The 25,006-nt window shown below is 38.9% G+C and overlaps 1 protein-coding gene and 1 long non-coding RNA gene across 3 annotated transcripts in view; one reads left to right on the top strand and one right to left on the bottom strand.

Moving 5' to 3' along the window:
• Window positions 1–5,306, bottom strand: part of LOC132482699 (uncharacterized) — a 78,147-nt gene extending 72,841 nt beyond the window's left edge. For both annotated transcript variants that reach the window (XR_009530939.1, XR_009530938.1), the window contains exons 1-2: window positions 5,178–5,306; window positions 2,143–2,305 (exon numbers count right to left, since the gene is read on the bottom strand). This is a non-coding gene — a long non-coding RNA (uncharacterized LOC132482699). The remainder of the gene's footprint in view (window positions 1–2,142; window positions 2,306–5,177) is intronic.
• A 2,196-nt stretch (window positions 5,307–7,502) lies between these two features.
• Window positions 7,503–25,006, top strand: part of WDR44 (WD repeat domain 44) — an 84,205-nt gene continuing 66,701 nt past the window's right edge. The window contains exon 1 of the mRNA XM_060087361.1: window positions 7,503–7,946. Within this exon, the coding sequence (XP_059943344.1) occupies window positions 7,870–7,946 (77 nt within the window). The 5' untranslated portion in view covers window positions 7,503–7,869. The remainder of the gene's footprint in view (window positions 7,947–25,006) is intronic.

The raw sequence follows: 25,006 nt of genomic DNA, 5'->3' as shown, positions 1-25,006 counted from the left end.
AAATAATATGTGCAAAGCACTTAATACAGTATCTAGCACTAATTTAATGATAGCAATTATTATTTTATCATTGAATGGCATAAGACATGTAAAACTGTCTCAGAAAGCATAAAGAATGATTCTGGGGCTTCCCTGGTGGCGCAGTGGTTGAGAGTCCGCCTGCCGATGCAGGGGACACGGGTTCGTGCCCCAGTCCGGGAAGATCCCACATGCCGCAGAGCAGCTAGGCCCGCGAGCCATGGCCGCTGAGCCTGCGCGTCCGGAGCCTGTGCTCCACAACGGGAGAGGCCACAACAGTGAGAGGCCCGCGTACCGCAAAAAAAAAAAAAAAAAAAAAAAAAAAAAAAAAAAAAGAATGATTCTGATGTAACATATTATCACTAGGTACACAGAGGGCACACCATTAGACAGGTATCCTGTACATAAGATGAATATGTTTAGTATGTACACATATTATCACATACTTATTTAATGTAGCACTTTAACTGTGCAGTTGAAATTCCCACTTATCTTTGTCTCTGAACACATTCAGCATAAACAAATCAGCATACAGTTGACCCTTGAACAACACGGATTTGAACTGTGCAGGTGCACTTATATGTGGATCTTTTTAAATATGTACTACAGTACTACATGAACCGAAGTTGGCTGAATCCGAAGATGTGTAACCACAGATACGGAGGGCCAACTGTAAAGTTGTAAGTGGATTTTTTGACCTCTAACCCCCACATTGTTCAAGGGTCAACTGTATGCTCCCAAGATGAAGAACATAAAGAGGACTGATAATCATCTTTAAATAGATCAAAGGTTTTGTATGGATTTAGTAGCCAGAATTATAACCAGTGGAAGGAAAATACAGAAATGCAGATTTGGGCTAAATACAATGAAGAGATTTGTTAACATTTATCAAAAAATGGATTGGGTAAATAGTAAGTTCCATGTCCCTGAGTGACCACTTATCGGGGAAGTTTGTAAAAAGAATTCATGCATTAGATATGAGGCTTACATTAGTGACCTTTAAAGTCCCTTCCAATGGTAACAGCACACACACATGCATTAGCCTGATTGATATTTCTATATAAATGTTTGCCACTAGATTGTTTCACCAATTAAAAAATACATATGTGTATGTGTATATATATGTATGGATGTATATATTCCTTTTCTTCCCGGAAAGAAAAATAAAAGATCTCTTCCTCAGATTTTGACCTGGAGTGAAATTTTGAAGCATAAATTTCATATGTCTTACTTTTTCTCTCTTTAGATCAGGTCATATATACTGCTTATTGTTTTGAAAAACAAAATTATGCTTAGTCCATATTATTTATAAGTGAACCTCTAATATTATACTTTGCTTCTAGAAGCTCCATATCAGTGCATCATTTCACAGTTGCTTTGGAAATTACCGTTACCATTCTCTTTGTGTGTCAAGTCTGCAGTGCAGAAAATATGACTTTTTTTTCCAAGTTCATTTTCTCAGTGGCCCTTATTAAACTGTTCCAGAAGTTAAGTGTGACACCTGTAATAGGCCCAGGACTCACAGTCATGCACTATATTGGGAATGAATCTCAGATCTTCATTTTGTGTGTAAGTCTACCTTGTATATGATTGCTTATATATTTTCTTTTAACATTTTCCTCTTGTTTACAAAGTAATACATATTCACCGTAGAAAACTGAGTCATTATATAAAGGTACAAATAACCAAAACTTTCATTATTATTATTATTTTTTTTTTTTTGCAGTACGCGGGCCTCTCACTGTTGTGGCCTCTCCCGTTGCGGAGCACAGGCTCCGGACGCGCAGGCTCAGCAGCCATGGCTCACAGGCCTAGCCGCTCTGCGGCATGTGGGATCTTCCCAGACTGGGGCACGAACCCATGTCCCCTGCATTGGCAGGCGGATTCTCAAACACTGTGCCACCAGGGAAGCCCTCATTATTATTTTAATCAGCAACCAAAGACAAACACCATCAAGCATTTATGAATATTCTTCCAGAATTCCCTATGCTTACATACACATATAGAGACACAGATAAATAATTTTATATAAATAGGATTATTCCTCATGCAGTTATTTCATGACATCTGTTTTCATTTAATGCATCATGAGCTCCTGTCATGTCAATGAATATAGAGACTTACCCCTTAACAGCTGGTGGTTAGCACATTGTTCCTGTCTGCCAGTGACCCTTTCTTGAAAAAAACATCCATTGCATACTCCATGTGGTCCTAGTGAGGAAGATGATCACAGTAGTCTCTCCCCACATGGTGTGTGGTAGGGAATCAGTTGACCCAGAGAGGTTTCCTAAGACCAATCAACATAGACCCTGAGATTTAATATATCAACACAAAGAGAAAGTTTTACTTCCTTTGGGATTGAGAATTATTAAGACATTATAAACTGAAGTTGCTTGCAGCCATCTTTGCTGAGTACAAAAAGGAAGCTGTCTGTGATAGGAAAATTGAAGCCAAAGCACAAAAAGAAGCGGAGATAAGCAAAGAAGAGAGGCAGACAGAAAGAGAAAGTTTTGATATATCTTAGACCCTGGATCCAGCCACGCCTAAAGCTACTTCATCTGGACTATAGTCTGTGCTGCTATAAGACAACATATGGGGACTTCCCTGGTTGCACAGTGGTTAAGAATCCACCTGCCAATGCGGGGGGCATGGGTTCGAGCCCTGGTCAGGAAGATCCCACACACCGTGGAGCAACTAAGCCCGTGCGCCACAACTACTAAGCCCATGCGCCACAACTACTAAGCCCGCATGCCTAGAGCCCATGCTCTGCAACAAGAGAAGCCACCACAATGAGAAGCCCGCGCACCACAACGAAGAGTAGCCCCGGCCGCCACAACTAGAGAAAGCCCACGCGCAGCAACGAAGACCCAATGCAGCCAAAAATAAATAAATAATTTTTTTAAAAAGACAACATATGCTTTTCCACAAAATTACTGCGCTATGCAAAGTTGTTCAATAAAAACCACAGGGCTTATGGGGGAAATGGGGCTATGAGTGCAACATTCAAGAACTGTCAGTGACACATACACAAAAAGATACAAACCTAATGAAAATGGTAGCAGTTTTACATGTTAAATGGTTAAGAAATACATAAATACTACAATAAATATGGTGCTTTATTTTGAAAAAGAACTAAAGTTTGCTTGTGGAAATGGGTTATCAGAAGGGTTGCAACTTGTGAATTATTGTGAAGTGGTGGAAGGAGGGTTATCTGAAATCAGATGGAAAGCTGTAACACTCGATGTGGATGGGTGTGACTCAAAACACACAATGAAGTGAGGTAACTGGTAGACGTCTGAGGTCTGAGTGCATGTATTTTGTGTATTCCTACGCAACTTGATTCATCTGGGTGTAGTTTTGTTTTCACCTGTTTCTGGCTGACAAAACTGCACATAAGCAAATGCAAAATTCACCTTCCACTTAAATTGTCTCTAATATATTAGTCACAAAGGAATAGACAAGTGTTAGAGCAGTCTGTACTCGACTATGTTAGCGAATAAATTCCCTTTTTTTGTTTAAGATCATTCCAGTTAGCTTTCTTCCGGGGTCCTGAATAGTAATACATGGCTACAAAACATTCCATTGCACAATACTAACACATTTTAAGTGTCAGGTTGGCTTTTCTGTGTCTCTTGACACATTCTAGACTACCATTCTCCACTTTCAGTTCTTGTGTGCTCAGAGATTGAAAATTCATTTTAATATGAACATAAACCATCATTAAGAAGGTGGAGTAGACCTGAAAAAGATATAAAAATTCCAAAGCCAAATAGATTTTTTGAATTTGTACTATTATAATCTGTAACACAACTGACTTCTCAAACAGATAATTGAAAGTTGATGATTACAGAATTTAGTCTTGGCCCTGACAAACTGTGGCCAGTTTCAGAATGATTTTTTTCATGGATTCTGATACTTCAAAATCCACAAAAACTCTCACAGAGATTACAATATTAAATCTTTTCATGTCAATATTGTATCTCAAATCACCTAACCCTGTACATAAAAAGTTTTCCCCTGAGTTATCATGTTAGCTCTTGTTTATAACAAAAGCCTACATGCATTACAGTTTTGTTACTGATGTTTTGAGTGATTATCCTTGGGGTTGGAGCAAAACTGGCTCCAAGGATACCGCCATTTTGTATTATTCTTGACAAGAGGAGAGAGCGAGTATCCCACAGACAAGCTGTTCTATACACTGGCCGTGACCCTAGCCTTTGAAACTCCTAAGTAGAGTTTATGCTGTGCAGATAAGGAGGCATAAAAAGTTTCCTTAAACCCACCTTGGCCTTAGACCTGTACAGTTTTTATAGTCATTGGAAATGAGCCAGGTGGTAAAATGTTTTATTCTCATTTTTATCTATACGTATAATTTTGTGCCATTATACAATTCTGTTGTGAAACTAATTCAAACAACCATTTAATTTGAGTGTAATCTCAGTTCTCAGTTACCCTAGAAAATAGTATCCTCTGGATCAGGGGATGGCAAAATTTTTCTGCAAAGAGCCTGAGGGTAAATATTTTAGGCTTTGAGGGCCATAAAGTCTCTGTCCCCACTTTTCAACTCTGCTCTGAAAGCAAACATACACAATATATAAACAAATAGGGCTGGTTGTGTTCCAGTAAAACTATATTTACAAAAAGAGACAGCAGGACAGATTTGTCCAGTGTACCAGTACCATAATTTGCCAACCCCTGCTTTGGACCAATAGCTTTCTTTTTTTTTTTTTTTTTTGACAGAGCCTTGCAGCAGTCTCTTGAGACTCAAGGAAGGCCAAGCAGGCAGGAACCTGAACTATCCCTGCTTCAACTAAAATAGTTTTTATTTTTATGATATGTGGACTTTTGCATGAAATTAGGTTTGATTAAAGGGTTCCATTTCTAATAAGGAGAAAGGCTTCAAAACCACTGCCTTGGACTAAGCCTAAAACCTGCTGCTTTAAAACTCAAGAACAGATGTTTCAGGCAAAACAAACACATCTTCTGACATCTTTAAAAATGATCATAGGTGGTACACATGTGTTTTGATGTTCCCAGAAATTCACTTTCTCATAAAATTGATAAAAGCATTTACATAATTTTAACAGCTCTAAAAATGTTATCAGCTTAATCTTTCCTATTTCATTTTAAATTTTTTCTAAGTATAATGTTTAAGGTACCTTAAAAGGTCCAAGAGAGGTCATATGGTATAGTGAAAAAAAGCACCAAATTAGGACTCTGTTTTCCTCCATTGCTAGATTGTGAGCTTCTGGAAGAGAGGAACTAAGTTGTCTTTTTCATCTTTGAATTATCCTCAGCACCTAGAATAATACATGACACCAAACTTTAATTTTTAAGGCAAATGTAAATTCACTATCACAAAGCTAGGAAGAAAATAAATTCAGGTAGTTTATTTACTTGTATCTTTCCATAATCCATAAGGAAAATAGCATATCTCTCCTAGTGAGCAACAAAATAAAAAGTTAGTACTTTGAGATATATTTCCATACCTAGGAAATTAACATGTTTAAAACACATAAAAGCTAGGGACTTCCCTGGTGGTCCAGTGGCTAAGACTCCATGCTCCCAATGTAGGGGGCCAGGGTTCGATCCCTGGTCAGGGAACTAGATCCTGGATGCCGCAACAAAGAGCTCACATGCCACAACTAAAAGATCCCCCGTGCCACAACTAGGACCCGATGCAGCCAAATAAATATATTTTTTAAATAAATTTATTTTATTTATTTTTATTTTTGGCTGTGTTCGTTGCTGCTCCTGGGCTTTCTCTAGTTGTGGCAAGCGGGGGCTACTCTTGGTTGAGGTGTGCAGGCTTCTCATTGCGGTGGCTTCTCTTGTTGCGGAGAACAGGCTTCAGTAGCTGTGGCTCACAAGCTCTAGAGTGCAGGCTCAGTAGTTGTGGCGCATGGGCTTAGTTGCTCCGCGGCATGTGGGATCTTCCCGGACCAGGGCTCAAACCCGTGTCCCCTGCGTTGGCAGGCAGGTTCTTAACCACTGTGCCACCAGGGAAGCCCTAAATAAATATTTTTAAACAAAAAAAAAGCTAATAATTATTGGACAGTGCCAAAAGTCATGTCATCACAAGGATCCACAAACCCCTCATGTGCAATCCTTAAATCCCAAAAGCTCTGGAAACCAAACATTTTTGTTTTGTACTTTTAGTAACTTATTGACAGTCAAATTACTCTAACCTAAACTTACTTGACAGTAGTAGCTGATCTGAACTGAAGGAGGCTATTTACTGGTATTTGTTTACCACGTATGAATAATCATATGGTTTACTGCAAAAAATATTACCCTATTTCATTATGCAGCATTTTCCCTGAACTTCTAGGGTGTTAAAGAATACACAATATATGACATTTGGTTTTACACAACTCCAGATATTTTCCTGGTTGCTTTCCGGAGGAATCTAGAGCCCCATTCCAGCCTGAGGCCATGCCCCTGGTCCCACTTGTCTTTTCTGCGACCATCTTAAGCAACAATTGAGGCTGCAAACGGATCAGAGTACCTTCCTGTCATGGCAGTGGGAAAAGTAAATGTGCTTCCCAATCACATAGAAAGTCAGTATTATCACTTTGATGGTCCATGATGCGTTAAGAAAGAACATCTTGGTCTTTTAAAAAGCACCTTTCTATTTTCATCACTGGACATTGGGCAGTCGAGGATTAGAATTAAGTTACTAGCTCTTAGCCTTGCAACGGAACCTGCTCAATATATATTTACCATTTGACTGACGCACATCTTGGCCAGTATGTAAGAATTTCTCTCGCATTAAGTGTGGGCAAAAATGCATATTTGTAGGGAGAAAGTAACCGGAGGCCCTACAGTGGCTCAGCTCCAGCAACAAATCCATCATTACTCCACACAACTGGCACGCTCCCCACGTATCTCTCTTGGACCCCACCCTCTGGCCGGCAGGATCGTATCTAGGGATCTCAATTAGAGAGCTTGTAGTAAATAGGACGGGTTATGCCCGTAACGCTAGAGGAGGTGGACCTGCCTACTCCCTAGGGTGGGATATTCCGCGCTTGGATAAATTAAAACGACGTAAATTCAAACCACAATGCCAACTTTTCCCGACAGCATTTCCGTGTAAGAAAAAAAGCAGACCCCCAAATCACCCCTCTAAAAATGCCTCTTTGGAACTACAGAGTTAGTGGGTAGGACACTCTGCCGGACCCCACCTACGTCGTGCGCGCTCTCACAATGCCGGGGCACCTCGCCGCTCCTGCGCGGGTTCTAGACTCCTCCCCTCAGGACGCTCATCCCCACCCTTCCCCGCTACTTCCGGCTCTCACCGAACGCCCTCAACGCGCTTGCGCCGTTTTGATAGGCTTCTCGAGTACAAGAAATCTGAGCGCTGCTTCCCAGGAACCGCCCCCGCCTCCTCTTCGCCCCGCCTACGCTTTACTTGTCCCTCCTGAAATCTCGCGAGGGTTGGTGAGCGTCCGTATTTTGCAGGCAACTAGCTTTCCCAGCTGCTGTAATTGCAGCTGCGGGAGAAATTGGAGCTGCTGTCGTCGGCGCGCCCCCCCTTCCCCACTGAGGAGAGCAACCGCCTCTTCTCTCGCTCTCCTCATACACCTATCGCCGGGAGCGGCGGCAGCAACAGTCCCTGAACCCACCGGCGCCTCCTCAAGGGGCCGCACTGCTGGTCATTCCCTCAGTCCGGCAGCTGCCGGCGGCCCCCTGCCACTGTCCGGCTCCTCACTTCAGATCGTCTGCTCCCTCCTCATCCTCCCCCGGGACCCACCTCCCCACGGCCTCGCCGGGGTGGAGGACGACGAGGAGGAGACGAGAGTCACCCTCCCTCCAGGCGGCGCCGGCCTCACCCGCGGGTGTGTCCTATAAATGGCGTCGGAAAGCGACACCGAGGAATTCTTTGATGCCCCTGAAGATGTGCACCTAGGGGGCGGCTACCCTGTAGGGTAAGTAACGGGAGCCATGGCCCACAAGCCGGGCGTCCCTGTCCCCCGGCTTCCCCTGTGCCTTCCCCCGTGCCTTCCCCCCTACACCCCTCCCAGGGCCCGCTGTGTCTGCCACCGCTGCTCCTCTCCGCCTCCCTCGGGCACTTAAGAGAGAGTCGGGGGAGGGCGATTGGCCACTTCGGGCAAACCCTCCTCTTTTACCTGGTGAACGGCCCCAGGGGTTCCTTTCTTGTCTTGTCCAGCTTTCTGCGAGGTGGGACAGTTTACGAACCTGAGAGCCGGAGATTTGTATTTGTGGGGTTCAGAGCTTACTTTTGAAACATCCGTTTTAGCCTTGGGGGCCATAGTTTAAAGGAGCAGCAACAGGAGAAATTGCAGTGCCCAGTTTTTTTTTTCTTTTGCCGCTAACTTACCTATTCGTTTCAGAGGTGGCTGTACCTCTCCCTATTTTGCCTTCTTCTCTTCGTTGCACAAAAAGAAAAGGAGCGGAGCGCGGGGTGGGGGGGGGAAGATTGGGTGTTTACGTAGGAAAGTCCTCTACGTGATGTACTCTAGATCCACGGTGTTTTATTAAAATAGCACCTTGCCGTGAGGCAAAGGAAATTGAAGACAAGGTCCTTTGCCATTAGGGAGAATGCGGTCTTAAAAGGGTAGCCGGACATAAATGTGCACAACGGACTACAGAGATACAAACAAATGCTGAGTAATCTGTGGTTAGAAGGAGAGCCTCAGCTTTGTGCTCTTTATCTAATTCTGCAAGATGTTTTAGTGGTGATTAATATGGGAGATTCTGAGTAGGAAGTAGAGTAGTTGGAATGCTTCGCTTGCCTGGGACTTCTACTTACCCACTCCTCCACTTTTCAAAGTTGGAATATGTTTAAAGCGATTTCACCGAACTCTTCTACTGGGCTTTTGTGGAACTAGAGGCAGTGAAATACATTTTCATGCTATAAGAACTTGAAAATCGGTAAAATTTGTATGTTAATGTAAGTCACTAATATGGTTCCAGGAGTCAGCTGCCTTCAATTTGCAAGCTTACCCGTGGAAGAAATATCTTAATGCAAATAATGTTATCTGTACATTCTAGAAGTCGTTCTAAAACCTAATATGTATTATATATAATATATACCTCAAAAGTTACAGCAACAAAATCCAAGAGAACTTTCTACGTTGGTAGATCGCTGATGAGTGTGTTTCCACCAACCTTCAAATCACTGTTATGGGATTTGGGGGCTGCAATGGCCAATCTTGAGATGGCATTGTATCTCCTTCAAGTTCAGTATATGAAACAAGTTCATAGCTAGATGTTAGAGGATAGAAAATTCACTTGGATTTCCAAGTACATTGGAGCCCCCTGAAATTAAATTTTGTCTTTGTGGTATTCCCTTTAAAGTAATGAACTGTCAATTCAGGTTAAATAAGAGACCTAATCCTTTAGTTGGTGTGTGTGTGTGTGTGTGTGTGTGTGTGTGTGTGTGTGTGTGTGTGTGTGTGGAGGGGGAAGGGAAATAACCGTCGACATGTATGATTTAATCAATTTAGAGCTATGTGAATATTGTTCCTTTTCAATGAATATAACAAATTTAAGTTTGAAGGACAGCTACATCAGGACCTGTGTAAATTGCCTAGTAGTCCAGTACCTGGCACAGAGAAAGAACTGCAATGTTCATTCCCTTCTCCTTACTTTCTTGGAATTAGCAAACTTAACTTCACACAGTGCTTACTTTGGGAGGAAGTATGCAGAACTTGGAGTTATTTAACGTATCCAAACCGAATGAGTCATTTTGATAGAATTGATAGAGTCACTTCTTCCCTCATGGGATAATATAGTTTCTCAAGCACTTTGATCCTTTGATATGCTAGGTTAAAAGTAAAAACATCTCTTGGGACCCAGCCTTCTGATTTTAACTCTAACCTGCCCATATATTGAGAGTGTTGAGCTCTGTGGATAAAACTGCTGTTAGTCTGTGAATTTTACAGCTCCATCCTGGGTTAGTGAGGGGATTTGGAAGAGAATTAGACTCATCTGGAGAATTGCATCTGAAAAGAACTAGCAGTACTGGGAGGACTGCACAAGGTTGGCATCATTAGCATTTCCTCTGTCCTCTGTGACGGTTTTTGTCATTTTGCATAAGGTGCTGTGAGGAGACTTGGCTGGGTAACTAACAACCTAGAAATGCAGTGAGAAATCTTGATTTGTGGAAACACATGGTATCACTAGATATCTGGTCATTAGAAATATCCTCTCTGCCTTGAGATACACTTGGAGTAGCACACCGTACAAACTCTAAGAGGTTAACAGACTGAGTTTGGGCACTTTAAGAAATGTTCCTTGCATTGCGCGTTCTAGAGTACACAGACCATTTCACCAAATTGTAGTAAACTGAGCAGACTGTTGAGAGTTATCTCGTGTTTTGTTAATCAGCAGAATCCAGATAAACAATCCATTTCCTAAAATTGATTTATTTCTTCTTTTCCCCCTCCGGTGGTGTCTTCAGCTTTGTTATTCTACTCTTTGAAAGCAAATTTAATAAGTTAAAAATAAGCCCAGTTGTTTATAGAAAGGCTTGATTCGAATGCACCCTACTATAACACAGTGGCAGATCATCTCCACTTGTACAGCTTTGCAGTGTACGTCACTTATAATGCTTTATTTTGATTGGTATTTTAAGTCAGGTTTCCTTATTCTTATCTCCATTTTAATGAGGAACCTTAGACTCAGAGAGGTTAATGAATTGGCCTAGGAGACACAGCTTATAAGTGAAAGCTGGGATTTGAAACCAGTTCTTCAGACTCCTACTCCAGTATTTTTTCTAGTACATCATAGCTGCCCCATACTGGGTGTGTGCTGTGTGTGTGTGTGTGTGTGTGTGTGTGTGTGTGTGTGTGTTTATACAGGGTAACCTCCTGCAAGAGATGCTGGAGTAAAATGCTTTAGGACTAACTTGCTAAATTGAACTGATGCATATATTTAGAACTAGCAGCACAAACTTTTCAGTTCTCTTGGCTAGAAATTCCCACTTTTTCTTTCAAGAATGTGTATCTTGTTTTGTCAGATAGGAATGTTATAAGATCATAGCATGTTACAGCTGGAAGGGACATCTAGTTAAACTCCTTCACGTAAAATGTTGTGAAAGCCAAAGCCTGGAAAAAGTAAAGTGACTTGTCCAAGGTGCCACAGCAAACTAATGGCAAAGTTAGGACTAGAATCCAGATCAGTTTCACAGTCTAGAGTTCTTTTCTGCTATCGTGCTGTCTTTTGATAAAGCAGGAAAGGGAGGAGGAAGTTTAGTATAGTAGAAAAAAGCCCTGGACTATGAGTCATTTCATTTCCTCATCTTTAATTCGAGGAGAGTTTAACAGACTGGATGGTATTTGGTACATGATTCAAGACCCATAGATTTGAAATTAAATATTTACTGGGTAAATTATATATGAAATGAATGTTCCTGCTAATTTGTGTGGATTATACATACACATACTAAAGGCTGGCATTGAAACATGTTATAAAATTAAATGTGACATTTTGAGCATTCTTTATTTTTGTGTTGGCAACCAAAATATTTGTATTTTGGCTATACTTGTAATCAGCTATACATATACATATATCCCCATATCTCTTCCCTCTTGCGTCTCCCTCCCTCCCACCCTCCCTATCCCACCCCTCTAGGTGGTCACAGAGCACCGAGCTGATCTCCCTGGAGTCACAGTATATTATTTTAGATTGGAGTAATGACAAAATCTTGATTTTTAAGTTATGAGAACTGAGATCAAACTGCCCCAAAGAATTGTTTGGTCTGAAAAATAAAAACTTGCATAGCTGCCTTTGTTGAAAACTCAGCTTCTCACTTAGGCATCAGAAACATTTCTCTCTGAATTGAAAATTGATTCAAGTTTCAATTAAAAAGGTATTTGTGTGCTATGGGTTACTTAAGGAAAGAGTCCTTAAAAATGGCTGTTCATGGGTTAGCATTTAAGCATAAATTGTATTTAATCATGGATTATATTTGATTGCTATTGGCTTTGTGGATGATAGAAATATATTTCCATATGCTGTTTTATCACATCCATGTAGCATCATATAGAAGTGGGGGAAAAACCTTCTGCATATTGATTAGTAAATTCAAGCTCTAAATTTAGTGGCCTCAAACTGTCAGTTTGGTGACCCATTGAGGTGGGACAGTCCAAACCAGTACTGCAATTTGGGGGCTCAATTTGAATCTGTACAAACTCCTGTAAACTGAAAACTTTATTCTGTTCTTTTGATCACCTACTTCATAAAATAGGGTAGATAAAATTTGATCTTTAAAAATGTTAAAAACCTAATAGTTTTAGGATGTTGACCATTCAGTGGTGATCCTACAGAACAAAAAATAACTTCTAATTGTTGATATTTGAGACTTGTGTAACCTTTACATTACATGACAATCCATGTGTTCTCTTTAGTTCATTGTTTTGATTTTGACAAAGTCAGGTGAATTTGCCGGGCAAGCACCTTGAAGAGGCTGTTTGTTTCCCCCTCACGCTCTGCCTGCAGTTCTGGTAATTACTTCCTGGGGTATGGAGGAAAGGAGTAGTGGTGGTGGTGGTGGAGGAGGAGGAGGAGGAGGAGGAGGAGGAGGAGGAGGAGGAGGAGGAGGAGGAGGAGGTGGTGGTGGTGGAGGAGGTGATGGAGATGGAGTAGGTGGTGAAAGTAGCCCCAGCAGCCAAGATAGAGAGACCAGGTTCTAAGGCTGCTTCTGGGGCATGGGTAACTGAGACCAGACAAATCATACTATTTAGCATTGTTTTAGGTACATGCCTACACAGTGAATTAAACAACCCTTTCTGTAAGAGATTAATAGCCTACAAGAATTCCCTCAAACAAAATTTAAAGTAATAAAAATTGTAGGTATTTAACCTGAATTGATAATTAACCTACATTTGTTTTCTACCCAGAGCTAAGCTAATTTCTACAAACTTTCACAAGGTTTATTCCTCCCTAGCTGTCAGATATTATTCTGCTAACAGGCTAAACCTTTAATTGGGTGCTTTTCTTACTCTTCGGAGCGGAACCTTATCTATTCTCTTATTTCAAACTGAGCAGTCTTTGTGTTAGTCTGTCATCTCGGGATTCAAGATTGTGGAAAAAGCACATAAGACGTAATGTGGGCCTCATACCTGATGGCAACCCCAATGTTTGTCCCCAGTCAGTATACAAATTTATCTTGGTTACTATAGCAACCAACCTATCAGTTATTCTTCTAGCTCTTTTGCCTTCTCAGATACTAGGATTACCATATAATCAGGTTCTGCTAAAGCTCTTCAGGTCTTAGCATTTTATTACCAGCCGCAGCTGTCTGGCAGTTTACAGCTTGGCATTCCATTAGTGTCAGTCGGTTTTAAGTCCACAAAACCTTTTTGCCTCCAAACATTTTAAACATACAGAATTTAACAGGAACATGTTTAGGCAACATTTTTCTCATACTAATTTTCTCAGTTCCATTGTTAGTCATTGTCTTGAAGATTGAATGCATTACATCACTGGCATCCAGTGGCCATCCATTTGTCATATCAGCTAGAATAAACTTCAAGATCAAGAGTGACCATTTAAGAAATATATGCAAATGTGAAGTGACTTAAAAGTACCTTGATTCATCAGCAACTACCAAATAAATAATCTGGCCTCTAGCAAAAATGATTTCTGTAGGTTGTAGAAAGAATGTTTGGACCTTTCATTCTAATTTGAGAAAACAGTTTAGAAATTTAATAGGAAAGGTTATCTTTCTTTTGCAGCCTTTGAATAAATGGGAAACGAAAGGTAAAGACTGCATAGTTGTATGGGTCTTTATTATGTCCTTCTATTTTTTTATCTCTTAAAAACCTCAGAATTCAAACAACTAAAATAGTTTTAAGTTATAAATATGTTTGTTTTGCTAAAAATAAGGATGTTGAAGAAATATTTAGGATATATAAACTGGTAGTTTATATATTAATGTTTGTGTTAATGTTTGTTTTTGGTGCTCATGCTTGTTAAATTGTATGGTATAGTAATAACTTCTAAATATGCATAATTAATCTCAGTTTAACTGAGGTGGTTAATCTTTTAGTGATTTAGCCAATATTGGTATCTGTTTCTGTACACAACTATAACGTAAGTAATTTTTACAGCTACTGCTTTGGGCAGCACAGATCTAGAATGTTCTGTCACCACAGGACGTTCTCTTGGGGAGTGCTGCTGATGCCTCCTGGTGGGGGCGGCTGGAGAGATGCGGGTTGGGCTATGTGGGCTATCCTAGTCTAAAAGGCAGGCAAAAAGATATTGGAACCGCTCTCTGCATTTTATGCCATGTTTCGCCAGGAACTCAGTCTGTTTTGTTTTACCAGACCTCGAGCTGGAGCACATGGTTCGGGCAAGGATAGTTCTTACATATTTGTAAATTGATTTATAGAAGTCTTAAAAGACATAAAAAATGAAACCACATTTGGTTAAGCATTTAAAAAAATAAATATCAAAGTAGAATTCTCTTAAGATATTGTGTGTACTTTTCAAAAAGTGTTTGTCTTTCTGAATTAGAATATTATGTAGTGAGCTTGTAAGTTTGTGAAATGATTAAATTAAAATTTCCTGGCTTGAATTTTTATTTAAATCATATTCGAACGGTTTCATTTTAATATTAGTTTATCCTATTCGGAACTCTGGTTACCAAATTCTGATGATGCCCCAAGGAGAACTTTATTTTCATTGCATAAATAGGCTTAAGAGCAGAAAAGGTTTTACTTTATCCACAGGATCCTAATCCTTAAAATTTTAAAAAAGAAGGGGGAGGGGAGGATAAAATTTTTTTCACAAAGGGCCAAGGATGAAGCATAAAAGTTTTGGAAACTACTGACAGAAAACTTTAACAATGTTTTCCAGTAGGCAGCCTGTACAGAGCAAGCCATACCTGTTTAAAACCTACTTGACCACTCACTACTAGTTGTAATAGACTATTCCAGTACAGACTCATTGAACCATGGGCATTCTTATGAACCACAGGTCAAGCTCTCTAGAGGACCAATAAATAGAATATAGAGCTGTATTCAAACCCACTTTCTCAGAAGCAGGCATCCTGGTTACTAAGTAGGCTCAAGAGAAGAGGTAGGAGTGTTCTTTCTGGCATTGCTCTTGAACTGGAAAGACTAGCCATGGATGAACTTAATATCCATATTCCTCTTTTAAATTTGTTTCTGCAAGTCTTTATTTAAATTGGGAGACTGAGGAAATTATCTTTCTAGTTATTAGCAGTACTATTAACAATTTGTGTGGTTTTTAAAAAAATCATTATTTTAAAATATACCTATCTACCCAAATGGCAGGTGGTTTGAAGGTTTCCTCCTGACCCCAATTCCACCCCATTCACCCCCAGCTTTCTCCTTCCTAGCTTACCTCAAGGACATTAGTACAGAGATTCCCCAGCATGATGACTTGCTGTTCCTTACAACTGAGAAGGAACAGTGATGGATGAAATATAATGAATGGGTGGGTCTTTGGGAAGGAATAAGGGAAAGATTGGTTAAATTGGATATAGTGGATGCATTGGTAAGTGGGAGGTTAAATTGGATATAGCGGATGCATTGGTAAGTGGGATTGGTTAGTGTCACAGGTGGGGTAGGTCATTGGATTAGCAGAAGATAGGTGAGCGGAATGAATAGGTAGTTTGATAAAACTAGTACCTTTGTGAGTGAAAGTGAGTGGGTTTGTCAATATTTTGCAATTGGTATTTTATCTTTATTGGACTGGCTTTAGAGATTAAGGCTAATGACTGAAATCAGTCTTTTTTCCTTTAAGTGAAAAACTTTACTATGCCTATTTTTATCCCAGGTCATAGCTCCTGGTTGTTGACTTTTAACCTTTGCCTTACTTCCCAGCGTAGACGAGATGTCTGCAGTCGATGTGTAGCAGCTACAAAAGGTTTACGTGGCGATAGGATGCTCTATGGTGTTCCACTTCTCTTCACAATTTCTTCTACTTTTGAACTTCCTGGTTCTCTCAAATCTTCACTCCCTTCCCCCATCCCTATACAGTTCCTATAAAAGTGAAGGGAAGAAATGGAGGGGGCTGAGACAAGGACAGTGGTTTGGATTTATGGGACCTTTATCACTTGGAGACATCCTGTACTCAGTAAATATTAAGTGTTAACAGTGAAGCTTTGGGAGGTGTTGCCAGTTATCCTGCAGTCATATCAATTCCTTGTTACCAACTTTCTTTTTTCCAGGAATGAATGTATTCCCAATAAGAAAGAAATAATATAGTACTGCATGTTGTTAAACATGCAAAGAATGGTAATGCCATACTCTCAATTAATGTTGGGCATTCATTTTCAAAGTACTTTTATTTACATTATCTCTTCTGATTTATCCTGCAATTCTGTAAGATAAGAATTTTTTTGAGCTAGGTAGGGCAGTTAGGCTAATTTTGCAAATTAAAAAACAGCTCAGCATAAATGGGGGTCAGCCAGCAAAAGTGGAATTCCACTAATTTGTGGTAATTAGATGATGGTTTTGAATGGAGATGTAAAACATTAGGTTCCTCCCACTTTACTTTTCTAAACTATAAACATTTTTCGATGTTATATTTTAAATGTGAATTATTAGAATGATGAGGCTGACTCTCCTGCCATTTGGGTATGTATAATTCACTGTTGAAAACAACAAAAAGCAGTATTTTTTATGCTTTTCTTTTTAAGCTTTGATGGAATTGATTATGGTACGGTAGCTAGGTCAGAAAATGACCTTGCTACTGAAAGAGCTGGAATCCCAGACACTGCTAACTCCATTTCAAAGGGTATGTTCTTTGTTCCTAAGGGAAAACCCCTCAAGATGTGAGACACTGCTGATTTGGGCTTCTGTGCCTCATCAAAAAGTCTTGAGCACAGATTTTTCTTTTTCTGTAATTGTTTTGTAGATTGTTGTCAGTTGTTTAGTTACGCCACATTTTTTTTCCTTTCTTTTTTTTTTGCTGTATAACTCTGATTCATATTTTTGGCTACAAGCCACTAATTGGAAACACAATGTTTCTTTATTTTTTTTCCCTTCCCCTTCAAAGGTATTTTCTAGCATTCACAATGAATGCATGTGGTAGTTTTTAATATTTTCCAGCTAATCAGATCTCTTTTGGCTATCAAATTAATGGGAAAAATACATTCCTAGTAGCTAATTAGAAAAATTACATTCTCAGTTATTACTATTTAAGATGTAAATAAGGATGAATAATCTCTTTAATAATAAACTTGGCCTACAGATTGTTTTATGTAGGTAAGCATTCTGGGTAATCTGAGATTTTTCTAGAATATTTATGAAGTTTTTAATATATGTTAAAGAATGCAGAAGTAGGGGGCCTCCCTGGTGGCGCAGTGGTTAAGAGTCCGCCTGCCGATGCAGGGGATGCGGGTTCGTGCCCCGGTCTGGGAGGATCCCATATGCCGCGGAGCGGCTGGGCCCGTGAGCCATGGCCGCTGGGCCTGCGCGTCAGGAGCCTGTGCTCCGCAACGGGAGAGGCCACAACAGTGAGAGGCCCACATACCGCAAAAAGAAAAAAAAAAAGAATGCAGAAGTAGAAATTCAGATACATAAAGCATAGAAGTAGAATTTATAACCTAAAGTGCTTAATTACTGAAATATGTCCAGTTTACTATTATTCATGATATTGAGGGAGAACATGAATAATTAAATGTTACCAGTTACACCAAAACCTCAGTTCAGTCATTAGTTTACAACTTCCTTTCCCATCAAACCTTTTATCAGAGATAACAGTAATTTTTTTTCTGTAATTTAAAAAACAAAATAAATGGTTTAGTTTGAATTTTTGTTCCTCTGCCCATCTTTGGTGATAAGTAGTGAACTCAAAAGGAGAAAAGCAAAGAATCTCAAAGTCTGAATAATCAGTTCATTGATAATAGAATTGATTTATTTAAATTTTTTAGAAAGGGGGGCTGTGACAGGTTCTCCCTTGGTGGCACAGTGGTTAAGAACCTACCTGCCTACACATGGGACACGGGTTCAACCCCTGGTCCAGAAAGATCCCACATGCCGTGGAGCAGCTAAGCCCGTGCGCCACAACTACTGCGCCTGCACTCTAGAGCCCCTGAGTCACAACTACTGAAGCCGGCGCGGGCGCTGCAACTACTGAGCCCACACGCTGCAACTGCTGAATCCCGCACGCTCTAGGGCCCGTGTGCTGCAACTACTGAAGCCCACGTGCCTAGAGCCCATGCTCCGCATCAAGAGAAGCCACTGCAATGAGAAGCCCGTGTACCACAACGAAGAGTAGCCCCTGCTCGCCACAACTAGAGAGAGTCCATCCACAGGCAGCAACAAAGATCCAACGCAGCCAAAAATAAATAAATAAAAATTAAAAAAAAGGTTAGTACACCATTGGATGTTTTAGATAACTTACAAAATCATATTAGCACGTTAACTTGATAAAGCTTCTGTAAAGTGGCCTGTAGCCCAACATCTTGTTTACTTTTTAAAAAGTAAGTTACAAAGTGATTTAGCGTAATTGCATTAGTATTGACTTTTCCAGACAGTCATAAATTTAGTTATCTGTTTCTGTTGCGATTTTACTAGAAATTATTTTAAATCATTAATAGATGTGACTTTCATCTAACCCACTTTGACAAATTGGGACATTGTGATATAGCTGCCCTACCCTGGAGTTACTGCTTGAATGTGGGTATTTATTGAATGATTGTAAACGTGCAGGGTAGAATGTTTTTAGTTTAGAATTCTTGAGTAGGCCCAGGGAGCTGATATATTTTTCTGTTTATTTTGTCAATAAATAGATTATCAAGCTATTCTTTCAGGAATATGGCATAAAACTACATGAATTACATAAATCAGTTTGGAAATATCAGCTTGTCATTTTAGACAAGATAAAGCTGCTTAAGTTCTACTTTAAGTTTGTAATTACTTTCTATATGAATAGAATTATATTTCATTATAAAGTTTCCTTTGATTTCATTATAGATCACTTAAAAAGGTTGTCACAAAACCTATATTCAGAAAACATAGAGCCATTGTGCCAAATTTTCTCTCCATCTATTTCTATTAATATCAATGGTAAAATAGTCATTAGGTATTTTAGACATATTCTGCTTCTTGGCTTTCATAGTATTTAAAACCTAAAATGGCCTTTCAAAGGATAATAAAAGTAGTAATTCACATCTTGAGGATTCAGTTAATTCCCTATTAGATAACTGTCATAACTATATTCTCCATTTTTTGTTAATCTTGTTAATAAACCAGTATTGCCATGTATCAAGGGAAACCCCCTTCTGTGGGGGGTTTTATGCTTAGCATGTAATCTAGTAAAACTTGCCGTAACAACGTAATTAATTAATAAATACATTCATTAATGATATATATGCATCAGTATATACATTTTAATTCCAGTGAACAATGCTGCATACCAAATTTTTAAATATTATGCACTTAGAGCAAGATTTAAAAAATAAAACAGTATCTTATTCTCTAAATTTGAACTGTTCTTAATTTTTCTTCAACCTGAGGTTTGGTTCTGTTTTTGATTTTTGCTTTGTTTTTGTTGTTTTCCTGCCTGGCCTAAGTGAGGGAAGAAATCCTCATGTCAGTGTTTTGTGAGCACCAGAACCTTTCTGATTACTAGTTTAGACTTAGCACTTTTGTGTTGGTCTTAGTTTGCCATCAGATCTTCCTATTTCAGTTTGCTGGGCTTTAGAAATCAAAACCCTTTAATTACCTGCTTATTTTAATGACTATCTAGGGCCTTATCTGCGCTCACCTCCTGTTCACCTCAAGGACCTTAGAATCCCAAACCTTTGTACAGGCAAGCTGTTCTTTGCTCTGCTTGATTTAGTTTGTTGATGTACTGCTTAAACTTATCTTACTTTTATAGTTTCCTGATGGCAAAGGCAAAAAGAGGTGGATAAAAACAAAATCAAGCTATAGGACAATTCTCTGTTAAACCCTTGGTAGTCATCTTTTATAAGAAAAATGATTGCCAAGCCACCAGCTTTATTCCAGCTGACTCACTCTATACTTCCTCCTTCCATGTCATTACTCTTTTTTACCTCCTTAGGAGTCTGTCAGGAATTTTGCAACCTGACAAGAGGCTTCTTCAGAGCCAACCATCTTTTTTTCCTCAGAACCTAAAATGTGAGTCCTCTTACTGACAAAAAAAAAGAAAAGAAGACCTTGTTAGTCCATTTTTCTGTGTGTTGCCCAATTGTTTTGGTATATTCTTTTCGCCCAGTATAATGAGTAGTCTGGAAATGGAAATGTTAAATGTGAGATCACTCTTATATTTTGTGTAGTGGATCTTTGCGTTCCTAGTTGTTTAGTTGACTGTGAAGCAGGTGGCAAATGTAGGTTTAGTCTGCACATTCCTTCCACCCTGTTCTCAGAAGGCTTACAGATTGTGTTTGTTTGTTTTTCAGATAACCCTCAGGTAAGAGGTAAGAGAAACACCAAACCCAAAAGACAGAAGTATCTGTCTATAGCTAAAGGGTGAGAAACTAGAGGTAGGATGGCTTATGGGATCTGACTCTTTGAAACTACAGAAATTCAGTGTTCTTTTTTAAAGTAGACTTAAGCACTGATTACCCTAAAGCCATAGTGCATGAGTGATGAAGATGGAAAAGATGATTCAATGATTGCCTGGAGAGAAACCACTCGCTGAAACTCTGAAAAACCAAGTTATACTATTACGGTAGTCAGCCATGTTTATACCTGATTTCAAAATGTGGGTTTTGCAGTAAGACAGGCAAGGGAATGCACCTGGCTTCTATTTGGGGAATCTAATCTGTACGGGTTCTTAATACACACTTGTATTGACTGCCATTCAAATTGAGGAGCCATTAGTGCTTCAGGTTGTGGGAGGATGTTGAGACAATTGAAAAGCAAGTTCTACCTCATATTGTAGAAAGCTCATCAGTTTTTTTGATTGAAAAAGAAATAATGTATCTGAAATATTTCTGATATCCCTTTTATAAAGTGAAGTGTCCTAAAATGACTTTGTAAATACAGTAACCAAATCCATTTTTAATGACAACGTAATTTTAATTGATATTTATCCAGAAAGTTGGCTATTGATCTTTATTTGACCTATATAGGTTAACTTCATTTTTAACACGAAGACAAATGAAGTAAACGTCTTTATAAATAATGGTTATAAGTCAGTTTACATATCTAGAGATTTATCAGTTTGTTACAGTAGCCATCTTCTTTTTGTTTTTTTGAGGGGTTCAATCTAAGCCAAAATAATGAAGCTGTTAATAGACCTTACTACTCTGTTTCACTGAGTGTTTTTGAAAAGTATACATAATAGCATATATACAGTATTTGCATTTGGGCATATCCACTGAATGCATTGCCTGGAAAAGCTTTGACTAAATTCACACATGTGCAGTTTTTTTCCCCAGTCAGTGAATGCTGTTGAATACTTAGATTAATATTTATACAATGACATTGGCCATACAATTCCTCCCACTTTGTCCCTTTATCACACACGAACAGATCATAGAATTAATTGTCCACCTAATTATTTTAGGGGTAGGGTAGAGTTGCCAGATAAAATACAGGACTCCCAGTTAAATCCCAATTTCAGATAAACATACTAAAAATAGATTTGTTGTTTATCTGAAATTGGAATTTAACTGAGCAGCCTATATTTATGTTTGCTAAATCTGGCAACCCTAGGTGGGGGAGAAGCAAAAGAAGACTAGTAGGTATGGGCACAGTTGTGAGACTTAAATACAACTGAGTATGCAGTGACAAGGATCGCCTTTTACTCTGACGGGAATACTGAGATTTTTGAGTGCAATGTTAATTTTAAGAGCCCAACTCTTTTTTTCTTTGTAAGTGCATTCCTGAAAACAAAGTTCAGAAATAACAAAACTTAATGATATGTTGTTTAGAGATACATGGCATTTTAAAAATAAAAAAGTAAGGGAACAATAAGTCAAATCTGGGCTAGTGGTTCCCTCTAAGGCAAAAGCAGCAGAATAGGGCAGACAGTAACTGCCCTGGTCTTGATGCTCTTCTCATTCTCAGGTGACCTAGTGAGTCACAGTTCATTTTATTTGTTGTGCTTCATAATTACATGTATATGCTACATTATACTCTTGTACATATCAAATATACAATAACAGTTTAAAAGTTAAAACATAGGCTTCAGTAAGAATATTAGCCTATATGCAAAGTTTCACTGCTTGTACTTTCCAAAATAAATCCAAAAGGTAAAGAGACGTTCATTTCTCTCTTCTCTGGGTTAGCCATCCTTAGTTCTTTATATCATTCTACTCAGTTTCTGGAACATTCACCAAATTGGTTTCTGTCTTTTGGATATGTTCTGTTTTTTCAGTGTTTCTTTTAAAATGTATCCCAATGATACACGATAAAGCGTGCTCTTATCTATCAGTGGGAAGTAGAGTAGAATTTACCACTCCCCTTGCCCTGGACATAATGGTTCTGTTAATTCAGCCTAAGATCACACTAGCTCTTTCAGTAGTCATATCACAGCCTTTACTCTGTCTGAGCAATCAACAAAAATACCTAAATGTTTTCACATGATTTGTTAAGTCGTATCTCCCCAATCATGCATTTTATATTTATCCCTATTACATTACATTCTGTTAAGATTTGGCCCATCCTTCTAACTTGTTGAAATATTTTTGGATACTGTCAGCCAGTATATTCCTTATCCCTCCAATTTTGTGCCAACTGTAAATTTGGTAGATATACCATCAGTTTCCTTATTCAAGACATTCGAATGTCAAGTGGGACAGAACATCACGTAGGATAGAGTACAATAAAAATTATTTAATATTTCCTTATGGTTTTTCATTGATCCATTAATCACACCTTGAGTAATGTTCAGCCAGTTACAAACCCACCTAAGTGTATTCTAGCCTACATTTCTTTGTTGTCTAAAAGGACATCACAAGAGAATTATAAAATTTAGTGCTTAAATCCAGATTTTTCTCTGTGTGTACAGTATTCCCTTTATATTCTAGGCCAGTAACCCTATCAAAAAAGGAAATTAGGTTAATCTTGCATGTTTGGCTTTCTGTGAGTGCTTACTGATTCTTAAATGAGTATCTTTTCCCCACGCCTAGGGCCCTTAAACCATTTCACAATGTGTTTAAGAATTTTGCTTGACATTGACATCAAGTGAATCTGTTTATAGTTTGTAGCATCTACTACTTTCCAGTGTTGACTACCAGAGTTTTCCTTAACATCCTCTTCCATCTCTGATTCTTCAGAGGTTTTAGAGATTGAACTCTATAAGTTCTCAGAGTATGCTGGGATATAATTTGGGACAGGAGAACTGAAATCATTTACAGTAGCTAGGTACTTTTATCTCCTTGAATGCTCTGGGATTCAATTTCCTCATTCTGTAATTTGTTTTTCCCTTTCTGGTTTAACTATCAGTAATCGTAATTGGAAAAAAAAAGAATTGATGCAGGCTTTTACTTTATATTCATCCACATATAGGCCGACTGCAGTTTCTTTTTGTTGTTCTGAATATAAATTAAAATAATGAAAAACTCTGTCTCTGGTATTTTTTTAAATCCTCGCACATTTTGAGCACCAGTCTTTTCTGATACTGTTCCTATAGGTTTTTGTACTTTTCCTTGGATGTGTGCCCATTCCATCCCTCCAATCTCTTCTGCATGTTCTCCTTTAAAATACTTCTTTTGACATGTCACCATGGAGATGCAATCAACGAAATTCAGACAATGAGAAATTCTACGGGATGAACAACCTAGTGTCTTTGTTTAAGACTTTTTTTAAAGAGCAGTTTTAGGTTCACAGCAAAATTGAGAGGAAGGTACAGAGATTTCCCATATACCCCTTCCCCACACACATGTATAGCCTCCCCCATTATCAACATCCCCCACCAGAGTGATACATTTGTTACAATTGATGAACCTACATTGACACATCCATAATCACCCAAAGTCCATAGTTTACCTTAGGGTTCACTTTTGGTGTTGTAGATTCTATGGTTTTGGACAACTGCCTAATGGCATGTATCCATCATTATAGTATCATACACAGTAGTTTCACTGCCCTAAAAAATCCTCTTCAGAATGAACAGCCTAGTTCCTCAATACATGAGCTGCAAGAAATAAAAAAAAATGAAAGGAAACCTACTGATTGAAAGAGACATATCAACTGATTATAGCACATGGACCTTATTTGGATATTGATTGAAATGGACCAACTGTAAAAAAAAATTGAGACAATCTGGGAAATATTAATGTTGACTGTGTATAATAGGGAATTGTTAAATTTGATAATAGTGTTGTGGTTATGTTTTAGATATGTACTGAAATTTTTATGGGTAAAAATGAAATAGTTCCTGAGATTTGCTTCAAAATAATCTGGCAGGGGAGTGGAGGGAGGGATATTGATATTGATCACTATTGACCATGGTCAACATGTTATGCATGTGGGTTCATAATATTATTCTCCCAATTTTGTACATGTTTGAAATAGCCATAATTAAAAGTTGGAAAAAGTCCCCCAAAATATTTTTTATGGTCACATACATTGTTACTAGCAGATTCAGAACTAAAACTCAGGTCTCCTGATTCCAGCTCATGTTCTTTTACTATGTAGCTAAACTTACAGCCCTTCTACTTCGAGATTGGTGTCATGGTGCCCTTTCAGTCTTTGGGACCCCCTCCCCAAGCCTTCCCTGGGGAATTTGTGGTGGCACTCCTAGATAAGTAAGGCTTTAATAAATGGCCAGTTTCATTTGACCGGCTACCTACCCATGTGAAACCAGGAAAGAATATTAGACTTATTAGGGTAAATTGACAGGCTGCATGTGTTAGAATCAGCAAAGAGACTTGGGTCCTATGCCTAATTATTATTAGGCCCTTGATCTTCACATAAGCTCTAGGAGATCAGTGCCCATGTCTGCTTTGTTCACTACTTTACACCCAGTGCCTAGCGCGGTGCTGGTACGAGGTAAGCAGTAAGTAAATGTTGAATGAATGGATTAATTTAACCTTCTTTGGCCTTATTTTCCTCACATGTAAAATGAGATA

The sequence above is a fragment of the Mesoplodon densirostris genome, chromosome X (genome assembly GCF_025265405.1).
Source record: "Mesoplodon densirostris isolate mMesDen1 chromosome X, mMesDen1 primary haplotype, whole genome shotgun sequence".
Taxonomy (NCBI): Eukaryota; Metazoa; Chordata; class Mammalia; order Artiodactyla; family Ziphiidae; genus Mesoplodon; species Mesoplodon densirostris.
Note: the sequence above shows the minus strand (reverse complement) of the source record. Positions and strands in the feature narration are given on the sequence as shown.